Source organism: Engystomops pustulosus, chromosome 3 (genome assembly GCF_040894005.1).
Source record: "Engystomops pustulosus chromosome 3, aEngPut4.maternal, whole genome shotgun sequence".
NCBI lineage: Eukaryota > Metazoa > Chordata > Amphibia > Anura > Leptodactylidae > Engystomops > Engystomops pustulosus.
Window position 1 is genome coordinate 117,098,536 of NC_092413.1, and position 18,657 is coordinate 117,117,192.

The 18,657-nt window shown below is 37.6% G+C and overlaps 1 protein-coding gene across 1 annotated transcript; it reads right to left on the minus strand.

Moving 5' to 3' along the window:
* Positions 1–787: 787 nt before the first annotated feature.
* LOC140121824 (desmin-like) lies at positions 788–18,390 on the minus strand. Its single transcript, XM_072141902.1, has 11 exons — positions 17,908–18,390; positions 10,478–10,625; positions 8,745–8,894; positions 7,605–7,724; positions 4,562–4,657; positions 4,347–4,481; positions 3,855–3,965; positions 2,423–2,533; positions 2,211–2,335; positions 1,124–1,273; positions 788–1,021 (listed from the first exon to the last, which is right to left on the minus strand). Exons 1-11 carry the CDS (start codon positions 18,099–18,101, stop codon positions 1,018–1,020), a joined length of 1,344 nt encoding a protein of 447 aa, XP_071998003.1. The 5' UTR covers positions 18,102–18,390; the 3' UTR covers positions 788–1,017.
* Positions 18,391–18,657: the final 267 nt, after the last annotated feature.

Sequence of the window (18,657 nt, forward strand, 5' to 3'; positions counted from 1 at the left end):
GTTAGCTAACTGTTTCCCCCATTCTTCCTATCACTGAATTTGTATACACCCATCAAACTTTCCCATGCTGTGCCATGTCCCAATTTTTCTGCTGTTATGGTTAGATCTTAGTTTCTCTTGTGTTTCTCCTGATCCATCCAATGACGAAAATCTATTGAAGGCCCAAGATTTAATTTGCACTGGAGCAGATAATCCATCTTTAGTAAAGGGTCCAGTGACCCCTCCTAAAAGGGGAGATACTGTTAGGACTCCCTGGTTTGCTCAGCAGTATTTTGAATGGGATCAGACTTCAGGCTTCTGTGCTTGAAAACTACATCCAGGGCTGCCTTTGATTGAAAACTGTTTTTCAGGATCTTTTCCTTTAGGAAAGCTAGGTGTGAGTTTGAGTTCAGGTTGTGTGCATCTGTGGCTTGAGTGATGGACGGCTGAACCAGTCAGCTGTTGGAGCAGCGTCCATTACTCCCTGTCCATCAGAGGATGCTGGTTAATTCTCAGTCTACTGACAATTGTGTATTTGCTATTGCTACCTACTTTGCTTTTGTGTGTATCCAATCTCTGCTTGTTCATGCGACTATGTTTTGCCTGATTTGCTTGTTCTGTCATCTATGTTTTTTTGTCTTTCTGTATTTGTCATCTTTTCTGTGCAACCAGTTAGTGCAGGGATGTCGACCAGAAGTCCCTAACCACTAGGGTTTGCAGGGGTTGAGGGTGAATCTAGGGCTTGCACCCCTTCTCTACCATAAGATATAACGATCGACATGTGTAACGTATGTAAAACTAAGACAGATTTGATGCAATGTGTTTATTTAGCAAAGCCAGAGAAAAGTGATTGTGCTTCATAAGGCAGAAAATAAAAAAAAACAGAGGATAATACAGAGCACATAGCAGATAGAATAGGTATCAAAGAGAGAGAGGTCGAGGATCTTGCTCTTCCAGGACAGGTCTTGCAGAATTCACTTTCAGCAGCTTTTCCCTTGTAACAAGTATTGTACTTTCTGTATACCCTCTTCGCCTCCTCTAGCTGTTGTTTAACAAAACAAAATGAGATACAAGTAATTAATATTAGAATTCTGCTCATCTAAAACTAGAACAATTCTATTCAGAGCCCGGGTATCACCCTTACTTGATAAGGACAGTTGTCCTCTCTTTTCGCTCCAAAGTCTGGGATACACTTTCGGTAGAGCTCACATGTGTGACTCCAGATATTTTACTTTGGTGGAAGACTCCACCTACTGATGTAGCAAGTCTACTGTCCTCTCCCTCAATAAGCTTCCTGCAAAGGAATAATGAGACAAATAAGTTAAAGAAGCTAAAAGAAGAGGGGATCCTGCCAGGGGGGCACACACCAGTACGTCAGTGTGCTTGGTTAATGATCCTTGATCCTGGTGGTAGACGTCCATTAAGGCATAGATCCATGTTCTTCTTCTATTGTTTACAATAAATAACAGCAGTGAGCCAAACACAGATAAATATATTTAGAATAGAGGAAAGCATTGGTGCAACTTTGTTGATGACATCTTGAAACCACACTTATGAAGATTTGAGTAAGGATAAAGGGAGATGTCAGGAATAGTTCAGTAGAGGAATAGAGTGCATGTAGCATGGTTACCACACCCAATCCATCCTCCCTTTCTGTACTTTAACTGTAGAGCTTGTTCATTTAATTATCTTATTTTATATTCCATCATGCAGAGCATGATCAGCTTTGACTTTTGCTTTATTGGGCTCATTTCAAACAACTGTTCCTTATGACAGTTAAAAAAAGTAAAGAACAGACAGAGCTTTAACTTATGAATTAAAAATCCCATTATCCTCACTGTAAATTTTTTGTCATCCGTTATGTTCCATTTTGGAGGTAACCGTTATCCATGCGTTATTGGATGGCAAAAAAATGAGGTAGGCTGCAGTACTTTTCCTTCATTTGCAAAAAACGCATGGATAACAAATACCAGCCAAACTGACCATAATGGATGACATAAAATTTACATTGATGTCAATGTGATTATTAATTGATACTTTAAACCCCTGTTAAACCTCCATTCTTTCCTTTTTTTTAACGGAGGTAAGGAACGGTAGCCTTCTATAGCTCTCAGTTGAGCTGTGTTATCATATTTTGCCTTAGTGTAATAATAAGGTTATATATATTATATGAAGTTACATGTTAATACATGTACAGACACTTGTTATAACTGAAATCACACTTTTATTACCTGTATGTGGCAATCTCAATGTCCAGAGCCATTTTTACACTCAGTAGATCTTGATACTCCCGTAAATGTAAGGCAATTTTTTCCTTCAGAGATTTTAAATCTTCTTCTAATCTACTTATTCTCACCTAGGTATTGTAATGAAAAACAAATTTCTCAGAAAAATGAACAGGATATTAAATATTTCTACAACTAGATCCACTGAGCATACTAACCTGCAATTCCTCTATTTCAAGTTTGTTCTTTTCTTGAGTCTCTTTAACCTGGGCCTCCAATGCTGCATTTTTGCTTCTAAGGGATTCTAGTTCTGTTTCTTTACCTTTGATCTGTAATCAAACCCCAAGTGGAACATGTATTTGTTCTTTATCGGAATTTTTTATTTTAGATAAATACTTAATAAATTGTTTTGATGTAATGTATAATGTATTGATAATGATAATGAACTTGATAAAAAAAATTGTTATAAGCTTATACATATATCATTGTGTGTCCATTTCAGGTCTACAAGCTATATTTATGTTTTTGTACAGGTTAAGTAGAGTGCCTGCCCCCATAAGTGTGTGAGCCACAGATGCCCCCATAAGAGAAAGGCTTTTCTGAAATAAATTTCCATATTGTCATAGGTCATAAGTCACATGTCTAACATCATCAAGTTTTGTCTTTACAGACTTAACTACTTTGTATCAGGGATTTTCAAAAATACATCATGGTACAAAATGCTTTGATAGGAAGTATAATACTGCATGTTGTGCAATCTAATAGTTACTGATGGTCTCATATTTACTGAAAGTTTCAAATGGAGAGGTATTTGGTTAAAATGTCTAACTGATTACTTCTTTCCGAGTATCCAGTAAAAACTTTTTTTCACTATGAGGTACATGGATTGAAAAGGTTGATAAAAACACTGACATAAAGGCAGAGATTTCCCCCTTTACGCCACATTAACTCCAAGTGGGCACGATGGGGGGCATGTCTGGGGGCAGAGTGGGCCTGAACTAGCTATAGACAGAATGTCAGTACGTTGTGGCACAATTCTAGGCCAGGCAGGGTCAGAATTCTAAGGCAGCACAAGCCTCTTATAATGTCACCCCATGGCTCAATAACCGCAAAACAAACTGCATGCAGGTTTCCACATCACTGGGGTTTCTCAGTAGAGCAGTGATAAAAGCGGTAGACATCTTTATCAATATCCCTTCTGTACTAATCTAACAGTCAGCCTCTTCTCAGCCTAAAATGGCTTTCTACATAGTAACAAAAGAGTGCATCTGTGTGCACAGCATCTCTAGACATGAAATTACACATTGACCTTTGCTATAATGACAACCCTCAGCAAAAAGAAGGTTCATACTCGAAAGAATTTACCATATTTACAAACATATTTAGAACATGATCAGTATTGCCATGGCACTTGTCTTTTGGCAACTGAGATGTACAAATGGGCCTTAAAATGGCTTATTGGCAACTGCAGTGTGTAAAGGGTCCTATATTGCCTCACTCCAATAAATGGAGGTTTACAGACTTTGAAAGTGTGTGTAGTGTATAGTGCACAGAAGATAGTAGTCATATTCCAAATGTTAGGGACATCACAAGACAGGCTGCATCTGAAGTGACATCAATGGGCTCCGAGGCCTTTGCAGTCCCACTTACGCTTCTCTTGCAGTTTGCCATGTCTCCTCTGTAAAGTCTCACGTTTTCTACATGCTTTGTAGAAGCTCGACTGAAGTCAACAAATTTGCTTTTGTACCACTCGTCCATCTCCTAAGGGTAAGAGCAGCAGAAGACAGCATAAGCAGGGGGATGTAGACGTGTAGTGTCAGGTCCTCACAGAGGAGGGTTCATTAAGGTCTCATAAACACCAAACTCTTTAATTAACCACCTTGCAGCCAAATGACTGCAGCATAGGGGGATCCTGCAGCTTCCCATTGCCACTGGAGGGAGGACTTGTTGGCCTATTCAGGGGTTAATGGAGACAACTCTGTGTGCATCAGTCTATGAGGACTGGCAGGGATGTCCAATGGCTACATTCTGATTTCTCCCATACAAGATAAACAAGCTTTTTATGTTACCACAAATATTTGTTAAGTAGAAGCTGACATCTAATTCAATCTTTCCCCAAACAGGATGAGTTCTAATTTTAACCTGCAGGTTCTTGGCTGCAATTTCTTCATATTCTGTCTGAATGTCCCTCAAAGCAGCAGCGAAGTCTGGGATGGAGAAAGCCAGGTCACAGGAGGCGCTCATATTGTAGATCTGCTTCATCAACTCCTCTATCTCCTGCATTGACAGACACAGCATGAACATACAGAGCAAGCTTCACATTGCACCTTATACACACTAGTAGAAAGCGGCATTACCTCTCCATGAACTCGCTGCAGGAAAGCAATCTCTGTCTCCAAAGTTTCCAGCTGTTTCTCCAGTGCGATCTGACCAGCAGTGGCTGCGTCCACATCCTAAGAACATAAGACAGCAAAGAAATGCAGACCCTATTGTACCTGTTCCCTACCTCAGAAGGACATTAATTACATTTATTATCATAAAATTCTTTACATATTGGTGCAGATTCAGCTCCTATTTTTGCCAATTTGGGGCGCAATTTGTGTAACTGGTGCCATTTTTGATGCAACCTATACAAAACTGTTGCTTGCCTAGTAGGGACTAGAATGGATTTGCACTTTTTTTTTGGTGTAAGTAAATGATACAGTATATTCCAACATCTGCCAGCAGACACAGTTCAAGGTTGAATTAGGCGCAAAACAGGAAAACCAGTGTGCTGGTTTTATGAGATTGTATGAAAAAGTTGCAAAAAAATGTGTAAATCCACTAAAAAAACGCAGTGAGAAAATAAAAATAAATGCAAAAAATAAGATACATATACAGTACTGTGACACTGTAAACATATGTGATGATAGAAACACTGCAAAGATATCTACGTTATAAAAGATGTAAAGAGCACTACTTTTATCTTATAGATTACTGGTTGTTGTCAATTATTAAAGGCTAAAATTGACAATAGATAGATAATAGATCTACAAAATGTGTATAAAGATAAATACAATAACTAGCTAGCCAGATAACATCGATACATAGATCTAGAACATACTGGGGGACATTAATCATAGTGGGTCTCAGGTTCGCCTGTTTTTGCGCCTGGTTTGCTCTTCTTTTTGGCTCCTGATCTATGATGGATCTCGTTCTGCCTTAGTAAATGCACTTTGGAATAGTCGCATGTCCCATTCATTTGCGCCTAAATTCGCGCAAATTGTAAGATCTCATTTGTGAGCAATAATGAAAGGAGACTTAGAAAAGATGACAGAACGTTCAGGGCTTCATCTCTGCTTAAAAAAACTATTATTGTGATGTAACTGCAGGGACTAAAAGTTACAGATATGTAAAAAAAAAAAAAAAAAAATTCTTGCTGAAATGAGTCTTTGCCTTTTTTATTGTAATTTACATGAAATGGAGTCTGATAATATTCTCAGATCTGTACAATAAGACAATAATCACTCAAAGAGATGATCCCATAGAAAGTGATGAAGTCGTTACTGGAGAAATTTTACATTTTAAAACTGCTCCGAAGTATTTTCCATGTTGCATAGAGGTTATTCTTCATTTGGGAACCTAAAATGTATGTTTTTAGTAATGAAAAGGGAAGTTTTTTGGAAGTGCACCTGCTCAGAGGAGGTGCATTTTCTGCACCTATTTTGTGCCTTTTTAGGCGCAAAATAGTGATAGATCCCGTGCAAACATCTGTATAGGACGCACTCACTATGTCAGATAAGGTACAGGGACTCAGAACCACTAAGTGCCGAACTTTGCTGTGCGCCAGAAAATGGCGCATAAATGCGCCTAATTAACGAGATGCGATAAAAGACGCTCAAAACAGTCTAACAGACTATGATTAATGTCCCCCATTGATATTTGATTAGAAACATAAATATTACACGGGTAGAAATTATTATATCTTTAGATATATCTGGGGGCATCATTTGGATGCAGGAAGCGTGCTATAATTTTCAGTGGGCTGTAAGTTTGTGGTGCAAGGAATTAATTATTTGAGGCATGAACAAAAAGGATTAGACATTTCTCTACATTCATGAAGGCGAAATAGAACTCCCTAGGCCAGTTTTTAGCTGCTCTAATTTTGTGCCAAAAACTGTGCCACGAAAGGAGTTGGAAAACTATAAGTACCAGAAAAGTAACAAAGTCACAAAGGGCACCACAATTTTGCACCCAAAATAGAAACAAGTTGTGAGTGCAGAAAACCAGCAATATAGTGGCGCCCACACTTCATAAATATGGCACAAGAGGCACAGCAATAAGTTTTCCATTTCTAAGGCGATAATAAATGCCCCCCATCATGTTTTGAGTAAATACATTAATGAATAATCATGACTTTTAAGAACTATATGACTATTAGATCAGTTGTTAAAACTTATCATAAAATAATTGTCTGAAAAATAACTATAGTAGCTTTAGTAGTAAGTAGATATCCATAGTATTAATATTCTGGCTATAACTGTAATCAACATGTGTTTTTTAAAGTTGCAGTTTCATGGTATCATGTATATTTATGATTATTTATAATTATTATTATTCATTGAGTATGATAAAACAAATGCAGTTCATTCAAACTACAGAAATAGAGAGCCCCAACAGTTACCCAGGGTAATAAGGGTATAAAGGTCCATGCACAGGTACAACACTATAAAACTGCAACTGTGTGTTCTCTTGGTGTGAATATGTCCCAATTTAAGCATTACTACATACTCTGGAATCTGTAGTAACATTATAATTGTCTTCAATTGCAATACTGTGTCTTACTGTGTTACAATAAGGTCTACATTTTATATAAACATGATATTGGTAAAGTGATATAATTTGTAATTCTTTTGTGGGTATTGTCCCTATATTGCCCTGCTCTTATTGTTCCCTTTAACCCTGCAGTCCTGTGTTGTAGATGCTTTAGTCAACTCTTGCTATTCTCTGGGTGATTAGAAGGGATTAGGAATCTCTGCGGAATCGTGTGTGGCATATTTCATTGCCCCAAGGCTCTCATCAGGCAGGACTGTACAGGAGAGAAGTGTTTACATGAACTGATGCTCCTACAACATCATCCACTTGCCCCTGGCTCGTCATATAAAGTGCAGGGTGAGAAGAGCATGAGGTGCTAGACCATCACACTAGTTGTAGCCCCTACTACCTCTGTTACTATATGTCCCCCTCTGGGGTACTATACACAGCCCAAGGACAGTGGTGAAAACTGATGTCTGATTATTTGTTACAGGCAGTTAGTGGGTTAAGGCAGTCCTCATTTCCATAAACATTTCATATGTGAGTAAGACAATGCCTGGTCTGCAGTGTAATAGGTGAGTGAGTATGGCAAGGACAGCTCCTCACAGGGCGGAAAGCTTCAATGTCCCCTTCAGCCTTTTTCCTCCCCTCCACTGCATCTTCATAACGTTTCTTTACGGCGCTGAGCTCCTCAGACACTGATGACTTGGCAGCCACTGCTACATCCTGTTAAAGAAAGCACAGTCTTATGCCTGACTATCCTGCAGCAATCCCCATCCCCAATTACTGCCAGGGGTTCAGTAGTTCCCAACCCATGTATGAGAAGAAGACCACAACTAGGTTCTATCAGGGAGGTTCTCCACTATATCACTGCTCCAGGGTAATCATCATAGCAATAGTAATTGAAAGGCAAGGTAATAAAGGGACACTAAACTTAGGGACAGACTTTTGTTTTGTCAGGGGTACAATGCTTTCCTGCCCATATATGAGAAGTTCACAACTAGGTTTTATCAGTAAGGTTCTCTGCTATATCACTACTCAGGGTACCCATGATAGCTATGGTAAATTGAAGCCAAGGGCACAAAGGGACACTTAACTTAAGGAAAGTCTTTTGTTTTGCTGTTATCAGTCAGTTTAAACTGCAGATAGATGGACTTTCTGATAGCCCCGGTATATATTAAATCTAGCCTGAGCTGATAAACCACACTCATTTCATTTTTCCAATTTTATGGACTTATAATCATTTTCCTTCTCCCACAATGCTGTACCAACTCTCACCATGCTGTATGCTAAATGGTTAACTTATTTCTTAAACAACTGGTGTCCTAGCAACAGGATCAACAATCCAGCCCAATGGGGGGAAACAGGAGACAAAACATCCTACCAGTCAAACAAAGCTTCACCCAGCCAAGATCTGCATGATGATCAGGGGTGAAGACAGCTGAGGAGAAGTGACATGTGGCACAACAATGCCCAGAACGCTCCATACACTGGTCTCACACAGACTCCCAGCAAGTCAAGATTTATAGACACCCTTATCCTCAACAGATTGAAGGTTAAAAGGGCAGTGCACTTGTGTAGTATTCCAGGCGCCAGAGGCCAGCTCTGTGGACTTTCTACAGATACAATGGAAGCCAGGCAGATATATAGAGCAAGCCATGGCCAGTGCTGAGACTCCAGCTGTTGGGAACTATCACCTGGGCCATGTGGTTCCCTATGTATATGGTGGAGGTATATATATGTTACCCGTTGGATCCTGGCCTGCTCCGCCTCCCTGCGCAGGTCCCGCAGTTGCTCCTCGTACAGGGCGCGTAGAGCTGAGGGTCTGGTAGTGCGACTGCGGAGCGCGTCCAACTCCACCTGCACTATGGCGTTCTGCTGCTCCAGGTCCCGAACCTACCGCACACACACGATCACAGCTTTACCTTGTGTATATACAATCCGCTATCCTAGATGGCAGGGCAGCGTCACTGATACATATTTCATAAGCTGAAAATATACTTTATACAGTGCAATGATAGAGAAAGGGTGAATTGACAGTAAAGAGAAAGGGAAAATATGCTTCCAAAAGGGTAGGGATATAGATGTAGATATTATATAAAAATAAAATATTGCATATTTAAAATTAATAAAAATTTAATACAGGCATAAATATACCAATCATATATGGATATCGATGAATGGAGAAAGAGGGATGACCATTATAAAGAATTGAGATGTATTAGATTAGGGGATAGCTATATAGATATGGATGAGCCAGATATGACAGAAATGAGAGCGGGATGTACATAACTAGAGAGAGAGAAAGAGATTGCTAACTATATAGATACGATGTAGATCAGATATAAGTAGATAGATGAGAGCAAGATAAACATAAAAATAATGGAAAGAGACGGAAAAAAACGGGAAGGGAAAGAGACAAAAAAGAGATACTGTCTGTATAGATGTAGATTTAGAGCGAGATAATCATAAATACATACGAGAAAAAGAGAGATTACTAACCACATAGATGATAGATGAGAGCTGGATTAGATATAAGGAGATAGATAGATAGATAGATAGATAGATAGATAGATAGATAGATAGATAGATAGATAGATAGATAGATAGGACAACTGACGGTATATACTGATGGTTCTATATACCCGGGTACCACGACCTCCCAAAATAGAAAAAAGAAAAAGTGAGCAGCAATCCAAAACTTGGAACTTGCTTAAAAACCGCTATTATTAGCCGAAACATTGCATAAGACAATGGAGATAAACGTCGCAAAAGACCACCGAGTTATTTTGGAGTCGGCTTCTTTTCTTTTGATAGATAAATAGATAATAGAGGAAATAAATGAGATTAGGAGATAGCTAGATAAATATGGGAGAGCAAGAAAGACGGTGAGGGTATACACATACGAAATATAATAGAGATAAAGATACAGATAAATGAGAGGACAAATAGAATTTAGATTTATATTAGATTAGAATTATATTAGAATATATGCAGGAAATATTTTATTACTATAGAATTCTATTAATTGTAAATGTACATATTTACACAGAACAGTTTCATTTTCTTGAGGTCTGTGAATATATATTTATATATACATGCACTTTCTCAATAATATTATACTCTATATGATTATCTGTCCACTGTGTTTTTGTTTCCTTTTTTATTTCCACAAGAGGTTTGCACAAAAGGTAAATACACGATAACACAAGTACCGTAGTGTCAGACAAGTACATTTGGGTTTTTATGAGTCGCCACTTTTCATGTACTTAATTGTTCAAGGTAAATTTGCCTGGAGAATGTCTCTTTTATATAGGAATTATTTGTAGGGTATTACCATAATCTTTATACCATACATAATAATTTGAGAACATTTTTATTACTTATACTTTTAATAAGGAATTATGGACTATTCCAGTTATACATAGAAGATGCATTAGCGGTAGACAGGGCTTGGGATAAGAAGTCAGAAGTCATACCCTCTCAATGTATTTAGTCAGACGGTCATTGAGAACAATCATTTCACGTTTCTCATTGCTCCTGATGCTGAGAAATTCTTGGTTTGCTGCGCTGGCCGCTTCCAGATCCACTGGGACAAAAGCTGCGGCAAAACTATTAGCGATCATACTGCCAGGGAAAAGAAACACATCACTACAGAAGGAACGGGTTAAAAATGAATCATCATTATTATTATATCATTATTATTAAATAATAATAAATATATAACTGTATTCAGTAATTAAAAATCTAATAATTCTATTTATTCCATGGAAAAGACAGATTGAATAAAACATTTTAGGTGAGAACATAAAAAATTAATCGCATTTGATATATGCCTTGTGTAAATTGTATTGAATATCTACCTCCTATATCTATGGATGCATCCTACATCTAATTTTCTACGTTTAATATCTATCTATCTAATGTATCTATTTGTTGAACCTTCTAATAAACAGATCTGTCTATCCAATGGTGTATTTTACCCACTGTATTATCATCCTCCTCTGGTCATACACGGTGCTTTGTGTAAAGTCAAGCATTACGTTTGGATATATAGTCAGTGCTCATTGTTACACACTGTTTGAGACTGTAGTAACTCAACTAGTCTGCCCATAGTTCAGTTTGCCCAGACAGATCAACAGTCAGTCTGCTGATGGACATACAGTGGAGACAATCACCAATAAAAAAAATACAAGATAATCAATCTAGTTCCTGAAATATAGACTGAGCTCAGTGTATATTCATTTAAATGAAAGTATTTAACAGCAGCAGAAAGCTGCCCTGGGAGAAAGAGAAACAATCCTTCAAAAGATCATATTGGAAAACTGTGAATATTCTTGTTTTGTGAATATGTAATCAAATATCTCAGATTTTTTTTTCAGCTATGTAAATATTATTATTACAATTTCAAATGAAATATATACAGCATGAATTCCAAATATGTCACACAACCTCAAAAAGCTATTTTTTATGCAGATTATATAAAGCGCTAATAGAACAGTGAGTCCATAGATCTTCCGATATTAATTTACAGCAACTTTACGTCTATCAATCAGGATGCCATAAATAGACAGATAGATAGATAAATAGATAGATAGATAGATAGATAGATAGATAGATAGATAGATAGATGCATTAAAAATATAGATATACAACATATATAGATGTATTGCATAAATATAAATAAATATACGAGATAGATAGATAGATAGATAGATAGATAGATGCATTAAAAATATAGATATACAACATATATAGATGTATTGCATAAATATAAATAAATATACGAGATAGAAATCTATCTATCTATCTATCTATCTATCTATCTATCTATCTATCTATCTATCTATCTATCTATCTATCTATCTATCTATCTATCTCCACAGCAGCACAGCTGAGGTCGGGTGCAAATCTGAAGTTCCCTGGCCAGGGTATCCAATTACAATTAAATGAAATCAAAATGAAAAAGTTGTGGTTGTGAAAAAGCAGGGTGTCTTTAGACTATAAAGCGACGTTTGGGTGAACAAGTCACCTTTTTCAAGCATGCTTGAAAAAGGTGACTTGTTCACCGAAATGTCCCACTACAGTATAAATACACCCTGCTTTATCACAACTATGTATCTAGCTAGCTAGATAGCTTTTGCATCCTTCACAAATAGATTGATTCTTTCATTAAACAAAAATTGTCTTGTTTCTAAATGCTTTATCATAACTTAATGAAAACATTGTTACCTAAAAATAAATAATTTAATGGAGGCACATTAAAAAAAAATTATAAAGAAAAGAAATCTCCAACGTAAGTATAATTTCTACAAACAATAGCAATAGAATGCTTAAATAATGCAGCTTGTACAAGTATTAAACACCAGCTATCACTTTGGATATCAAAATTATTCAGTGTGCTCAATTTCACATTGTAAATATTGTGATAATATCCTAGGATAGCCAGCAACCCCTGGATAGTTTTAGAAATCTGCTCTCTGAAGACGACCTTCACTAGGAGACTTAAAATAGTAGTCAGAGTCCACTCAATGTAGACAAGGTTTCTGCAGCAGGATGTACAGTAACAATCAGAAATCCCCTTATGTAGGTTATATACACAAATAATGTTATATATATATATATATATATATATATATATATATATATATATATATATATATATTTATAAATATATTCTGCATATTGACCCAGTATTCTCTTTAATTTGTATCCTAATGTTAATTATATGCAGAGAATGCAATATATGCTGACATTTTTGGTTTGTTTGCATATCATACCTTACTAAATATGCATCCATGTATCCATGTAATGACAGTAAAAGTTGGGGAACATTAATGTCTAAAGGTTAGAGGGTGCAATGTTTGAAGGACAGATTCAAACTGCATCAGATTTATTAAAGTGTTTGGGCAAAAAAATCTGGGGGTGGGTGTTTGATTGATTTATTACAGCTTGTATGCCCAAAACAGGCTCTGTGCCTGGAATTGTGACTAATCTGCCCTCTACTACGGTTTGGCGGGGATGGGGCAGTACCCAAATATGGAGTGGGTTGGCACAGGGCAGTGGGATTGCAGGGGGCCTTTGCCTATTATTGAACAGGCTAAGGGTGAAGACACACATGGCGTTTTTGGGCCGTTTTTGGGCCGTTTTTACTAAGTGCGTTTTCAGATCGTTAAAAACGCATGCGTTAAAAAACGCATCCGTTTTTTTAAAACGCATGCGTTTTTTTAAAAACGCATGCGTTTTTGTCAGTTTTTCCGAAATTGCGCACTGAAAAACTGACAAAAACGCATGCGTTTTAAAAAAACCGTTTTTTAACGCATGCGGTTTTAACGATCTGAAAACGCACTTAGTAAAAACGGCCCAAAAACGGCCCAAAAACGCCATGTGTGTCAATGCTGTGGTATGTCAGACCTGGTGTAGAAGTGCCCTGCTAGTGCAGCGTTGCTCGGGGTAGGACAGCATCATATACTGGCGCACTTAGTGTTGGTGAATGATAAATGTGCCCCGTGGTGAAGTTTTAGGCTGACTAGCCTACATTGTACTTTCTATTTGTTGTCTTTGTTGCATTACCGTATTTTTATGACTATAAAGGGTACTAAAAATCCTTAGATTTTCTCAGAAATCAAAGGTGCGCCTTATAGTCCAGTTCGCCTTGTATATGAACTGTACTTACAGACAACAGCTGCCTTGAACTGTGCACAGGTCTGCCACCTGCTGGTCATTCATCCTTATAATCAGGTGCGCCTTATACTCCGGTGCGCCTTATATATGAACCTAGACATTTTAGCAGGCATTTATTGATGGTGCGCCTTATATATGAACCTAGACATTTTAGCAGGCATTAATTGATGGTGCGCCTTATGCTCCGTTGTGCCTTATAGTCCGAAAAATACTGTGCATAGTTTTTGTCATATGGCTTTTTACCAGTGATATCATGTAAGTTTTTAGTAAGCCACGCACATTTTGGTATACTAGTCATAAAAGAGTCTAAAAAGTGTCTACCACTCTGATAACATAAAGAGATTTTTTCAGTGGGGAGCATGTTTCAGAACTGGTGTTTTTCAGGTCAGTTTTGATTCCCTCTACTGCTACACAGGAGCAGGCCATGTCATAAACTGGGTTCAACAGACAACTGTAGGGGGAATGGAGTCAAGTGTTGTGAGCTATCATGCTAGTTTCCTGGCTCTGCCTTTTCCCCACCCTTTATTTGGTAAGAGGGGAGAGCAACAAAATCCTCAATTTGCATGAAACATTTTGCACAATTGAAGTTGAAAAAAAACACAAAGCAGTGGTTGGCACCTTTTTCTATGCCAAAGTAGCAATAATCTATGCCCCAAATGAATTTTGGTGTTAAGTTTGCCACAAATTACGAAAAATGTCTGCTTTAAACAGATTAATAGATATGTGCCATTGTCAGGACATTCTCCCTCTTTAACTGTATGATCATGTTGGCACACTCTTCTCCAGGCAGATAGTAAGTAGGTTAGTAAGTATCAAGTAAATTTAAAAACCTCACTTTTGCATTCTTCTGTACTCCTTCATCTGTACTCCTCATAATGTCATAGATTATTGGCCTTTGGTAAATTCATAGTATTGTTTCCATGATGAAAAAGTATACTTTTTTTTTAATATACTTTCTATATCAATTCCTCACAATTTTCTAGATCTCTGCTTGCTGTCATTCTATAGAAAACTTCTATGTTCACTTCCAGAGGACAGAAATCTGACCATGATCACACAGGTGTTCAAGATGAAGCAAGATGAAGCGCTAAGGCAGCGCGAAACGATTCGTCCCTCTCACACTGCTACCTGCGTCCCTCCCTCACACAGGTGGGCGGCTCATTATATCACAGAGAGTAATCAGAGCTGTGCGCTATAACGAGCCGTGCACCTGTGTAACCATAGACAGATTTCCATCCTCTAGAAGTAAATATAGAAGCTTTCTATAGAATGACAGCAAGCAGAGATCTAGAAAACCCTGAGAAATTGATACAGAAAGGATATTGGTCATTTGTATAACTTTTCATTATACAAGAATAAATTTTAGCTATAACGGAATACCCCCTTAAGGTAAAAGAAACTATTTTTGATCTGGAGAAATGTATGGAATTACATATGGAATTAAAGGGAACACAGAAGTCGCAATGCATACGGAACAAAAGTGCCTTGATAACTTTACACAATGTATTAGTTGACTATTATTAATAATCTTAATCTTAATCTCATAATCCTGCAGAGTTGTTAAAGATACAGGTTTCCCTCACTTTTTGTACAAATGTTGGAACAATGGAATAAGTTGAGATACCACACATAGGTTGGTAAATATGATCCATGTTAATATGTGTGAACAAGATGTTACATGTAGTGATATGTGGTTTACACTGATTGCAATCTGCTAACCAGTAATATGAAGGATTACTGTGTTTGCTATTGGTTATTCCATTGTACATCTTTCCAGTAACAAACTGATTCCAGAAGCTGTCCTGAATTGAACAATAAAGCTCCATAAAGTTAATTTAACACTTAACCTTTTAAGATTGTTTTTGCTTTATTTATATAATTTAAGGTAGTAGATCACTACCTGTAGTCTTTATAAAAAAAGCTTTCTTTCTTGTTTTCTATTGATCATAGCCTCCACTGGCTACTAATGCCATTTTATCTCTCTTTTGATTCTTGGTTTCTTGTTTGTAGAAAAGAACGAAGGCAAGTGAAACAAAAGGAAGAGCCACAATGGAGCCAGTCAATCATATATTGGATCATTTGTATAGACAATCCAGCTATCGAAATGTCAGAACTGGCTGGAAATGTGTAAAAAACAGAATGCAAGATGTGAAAAACCATCAGATGTTACTAGCCTGTTATATCATACATGAAATCTGACAAAGAAAATTCCAGATTATACAGTCCTTTTCTATACTGTGTGATCCTATGTGCATGGCCAGCTTTACAGTAAAGTTGGAGGCAGACATTATACAGATGTCAATTTCCATAAGTTCTTTTCACATTCATCTTATATATGATCATGGGAAGGCACTAAGCGTGGAATTACTCACTGGGGCAGATGTATTATCGTATATGCACCAAAAAATTGTTGGGAACTCAACTTTTAGGCGCAAAAGTGTTGTGGATCATTTATAATGCCTTTGCGCCAGAAAGAACAGATGTTTCCAACTATCTCGACTTGTCCGTCTTTTTTTGGTGCAAGTGGGCTTGGCCTATATTTTCCACATAATCTGCCACATTTAAGTTGAGTTTGTCAGTATTTTTAGGCACAATTTTTGGCGCAGAACAGACCCGGAAAAAAATGGTCTGAAATCAGAAGATAAACAGGCGCAGCCCATGTAAGATTTTGGCGCATATCTCATTTGTGTCTGCATTTTTATGTCACCCGACTGATTAGTTTCATCTGCGCATTAATTACTTACAGCCATGAGCAACTTTAATACATTGGGCTATGCTTTCCGTCATTGGACCTCAGATGCCGACTGTCTTGGTTGCGACAGAATTAATAAATCCCCCCAATGTGTTCGTTTTTCTGTTGTTTTCTTACAACTGATTTGTTGGTGTTTGCACCCCCAAATGTTGCGAATTAAACCACAGAACTCACCAACCGGCAGTATTTGTGACTTTTTTGGCTTATTTTTCAGTATATGTGAATTATTTTTGGAAAAGTCGCAATTTGTTCCAGGGATATGCAACAGGGACAAAAAAAGCAGCAAATTTCACATCAAAGCCAGCTATGCAATAAATTAGACACAAAAAAGGACACCAGCCAAATAAAAAAAAAATCTCCACAAGCCAAAAATAGTGATACATTCTCTCCTTTGTTCCAAGGGCAGTAAATAACCACCCATAGAGAGTTGTATCTGTAGTCTGAAATGCCCTGGAAAAGTCAAAAGGAGGCACCAACATTCCACAACTGTTAAATCTTGTGCATTATTTTTCAGTTCTTTTGAAGTACACCTTATTTAGTTATAAAGAAAGATCTTTTCTTTCTCACATCTGTCTTTTCTTAATAGTTTCTTCCTAATATATTGTCAAATCTTATCTACTAAATGTTCCTGGAATTCTGTAACATTTCTGTAAATACAAATTAAAAAACAGTAACAATATTCTCAATGGCTCTTAAAGATGTATCTCTGAATCTAAAGACTCAGATGTATACTATTTCCATGAATGTGTCATAACATTTCCATGTCATGGCTTCAGGTCTTCCATGTCATGACATCATGAGAGACATAACAGCGATCAGATGTGATAGCTGGACTCTTGATATGTCATAATACACTGAAGGTTATAGATTTGGGTATGAACCTCAACAAGTAATGGACAAGTTATCACAAGTTGCCACATGGACAAAAAGTAACAGCCCTTGACTCTAGAAAAGATAGAGACTGTTAAATTATAATGACGACAGTAGTAGAAAGATAGATAGATGATAGATTGATTGATTGATTTGTATGATACAGATCATATATACTGCATTATAGATTGATGATAGCCAAATAAAAATACATAAAAGGATATATATATATATATATATATATATATATATATATATATATATATATATATATGTGTGTGTGTGTGTGTGTATATATATTTGATGATTAGAAAGAAAGAAAATAGGATAGATATGGGATACATTAGGTTTATTTTGGATTGATGATCAATAAACATGAGATATACGGATATATATATATATATATATATATATATATATATATATAAACAGTTATGAGATAGATCAGTGGTGAATAGATGATAGACAGGTAGGGAAGTGAGGAATAGATTGCTATATAACAGGTAAGTGATAGATAGGATAATAGATGATGGATAGATTTATGGCTAGATAATTGATGACTAGATTGATAGGTGTATGTAATACAGAAGACCTCATGGTTACCTGCGGGGTCTCCTGGTGGCGGAGGCGGTCCTTCTCCCTCCTGCATGGACCTCACACGTGTCCCGGCTGTAGCTCGTGGACCTCCTGTGCCGGGGAGGTGAAGGGCTGCTCACCCGGAGCCGCACCACCGAGCTGCTGGCGTACTCATCAAAGTGGCGGCGGTAGGAGGAGATCCTCTCCGGGCTGGCGCTCATGTTGTCGGGCAGAGCAGGGAGCTGTCCGCGGTGCTGAGGCTTGTGCTGGAAGGTGGCGCTCCCCCGGCCCTGCGCCCTTATATCCAGCCGGCCGGAGCGCAGGACAGGCGGCTCCCAGGAATGCACACACACCCTTCACTCCTAAGTGTCAAAGTCGCAGGAAGAGGCCAAATTCCCAACTCCTCAAGGAGCCCAGGCATCTTGTAAGGCAGTCATGCTGATCTAATGACCGAGGCGCGCATGAAAATAATGGCAACAATCACCCATGGAGCATATGCATCTTCTCCTATAATGAGATCGGATCGGAAGCCTGTGATGACTATCCCTGCATGGAGACAATTATTCCTGAATATTAACCCCGCATGATAGGGAAGGGGTCACGACAAAGAAATCTATTTATCTATCTGCAGTATTTATTTATTTATTTATCTATCAATCAATTAATTAGTCAATCAATCATCAATCGATGATCAAACTGTTGTCTAACTTCAAGTAGTATTATCTTCTATTTGGTTCTATCTACCCATCTGTCTTATACCCATGTATCTATCCTTCT